Raw genomic sequence first — 1,541 nt, 5'->3', positions numbered from 1 at the left:
TCATCAGCAGCAGCAGCAACAGCAACAGCAGCAGCAGCAGCAGCAGCAGATGATAGCTGCTGTGCTGCTAGCATGCGTCTAGGGGGGCCCCCCAGGGTCTGGTTTGGTTGCAGCGAAGACAGAGAAGAGCAGCGCCGGCTGCTGCCGTCGGGGGCCCTCATAAGAAGCACTCTCTCAGGCAGAATAGAAGTATACCTACCGGTGCGCTCTTGCTGCTGCTGCTGCTGCTGCTGCTGCTGGGGCTGCTGCTGCTGCTGGGGCTGATGCTGCTGCTGCTGGGGCTGATGCTGCTGCTGCTGGGGATGCTGCTGCTGCTGCTGCTGCTGCTGGGGCTGCTGCTGCTGGGGCTGCTGCTGGGGCTGCTGGGGCTGCTGCTGCTGCTGCGGCTGCTGCTGCTGCTGTTGATGATAATGATGATGATGATGCCTGTGCTGCTGTTGCTGCTACTGCTGCTGCTGCTGCTTGTGATGATGCTGATGCGGTTGCTGCTATTGCTGCTGCTGCTGCTGCTGCTGCTGCAGAACGGAGATTACATGTCTCGTGTTCCTCTTAAGTCTGAGTTTGCTGCTCGCTGCCGCACTAAGCGGCTGCCGCCGGTGCTGCAGCGGCTGGGGGCCCTGTACGAGCAGCAGCAGCAGCAGCAGCAGCAGCTGCAGCAGCAGCAGGGAACAGACGACCCTCTGCTGCTGCCTGCTGCTTTTCTTAGTGATCCCTTCAATACAGGTGAAGCCATAATTAAATCAGGAGATGCAGCAGCAGCAGCAGCAGCTGCTGCTGCTGCTGCTGAAGCAGCGACAGCAGCAGTAGCAACTGCAGCAGCAGCAACAGCAGCACGAAATGTAGCAGCAGCAGCAATAACTTTGGTAGGCTGTTAGTGACGAAAACAGCAGTAGAATCAGAGAGAGAACCAGCAGCAACAGCAGCAGCAGCAGCTGCTGCTGCTGCTGCTGCTGCTGTTGCTGCTAGGCCGCTGATATCAGACAAATCCCCTTCGGAAACAGCAGCAGCAGACAGCAGCAGCAGCAGAAGCAGCAGCAGCAGCAGCAGCAACAGCAATAGCAGCAACCATCACAGCAGCACAAATTATAGCTGCAGCAACAGAAACAAGCTAAACTAAAACAAAATAAAACAAAACAAACCCAAACGAATTAAATAAAAGAGAAAAACAAAATGAATAAAATAAATAAACAAAATACAATAAAATAAAATAAAATAAAATAAAATAAAATAAAATAAAATAAAATAAAATAACATAAAATAAACAAAATAAAATAAAATATTAAATAAAATAAAGTAAAATAAATAAAATAAAACAAAAAATATTTTGTTTCAGGGCGACAAGATCAGGGGCTTCCTGGGCATTGGGTCGTCTGCAAAACGAACGGAAAAAGGACAGCAAAATACAAACAAAGTAAATATAAATAAATAAATAAATAGATAAATATATAATTAAATTAATAAAAAAATAAATAAATAAATAAAATAAATAAATAAAATAGAGTAATCAATACATACATGCAAATCAATGCAGGCATGCAAAT

General features: G+C 46.9%; 1 protein-coding gene across 1 annotated transcript in view; it reads left to right on the top strand.

Moving 5' to 3' along the window:
- Window positions 1–533: 533 nt before the first annotated feature.
- The window catches only part of EMH_0085620 (uncharacterized protein), a gene marked incomplete at both ends in the record, with an annotated part of 2,882 nt that continues 1,874 nt past the window's right edge, over window positions 534–1,541 (top strand). The window contains one exon of the mRNA XM_013500926.1: window positions 534–870. Coding sequence (XP_013356380.1) covers window positions 534–870 — 337 coding nt within the window. The remainder of the gene's footprint in view (window positions 871–1,541) is intronic.

Source organism: Eimeria mitis, genomic scaffold, assembly GCF_000499745.2.
Source record: "Eimeria mitis Houghton genomic scaffold, Emh_scaff6059, whole genome shotgun sequence".
Taxonomy (NCBI): Eukaryota; Apicomplexa; class Conoidasida; order Eucoccidiorida; family Eimeriidae; genus Eimeria; species Eimeria mitis.
Note: the sequence above shows the minus strand (reverse complement) of the source record. Positions and strands in the feature narration are given on the sequence as shown.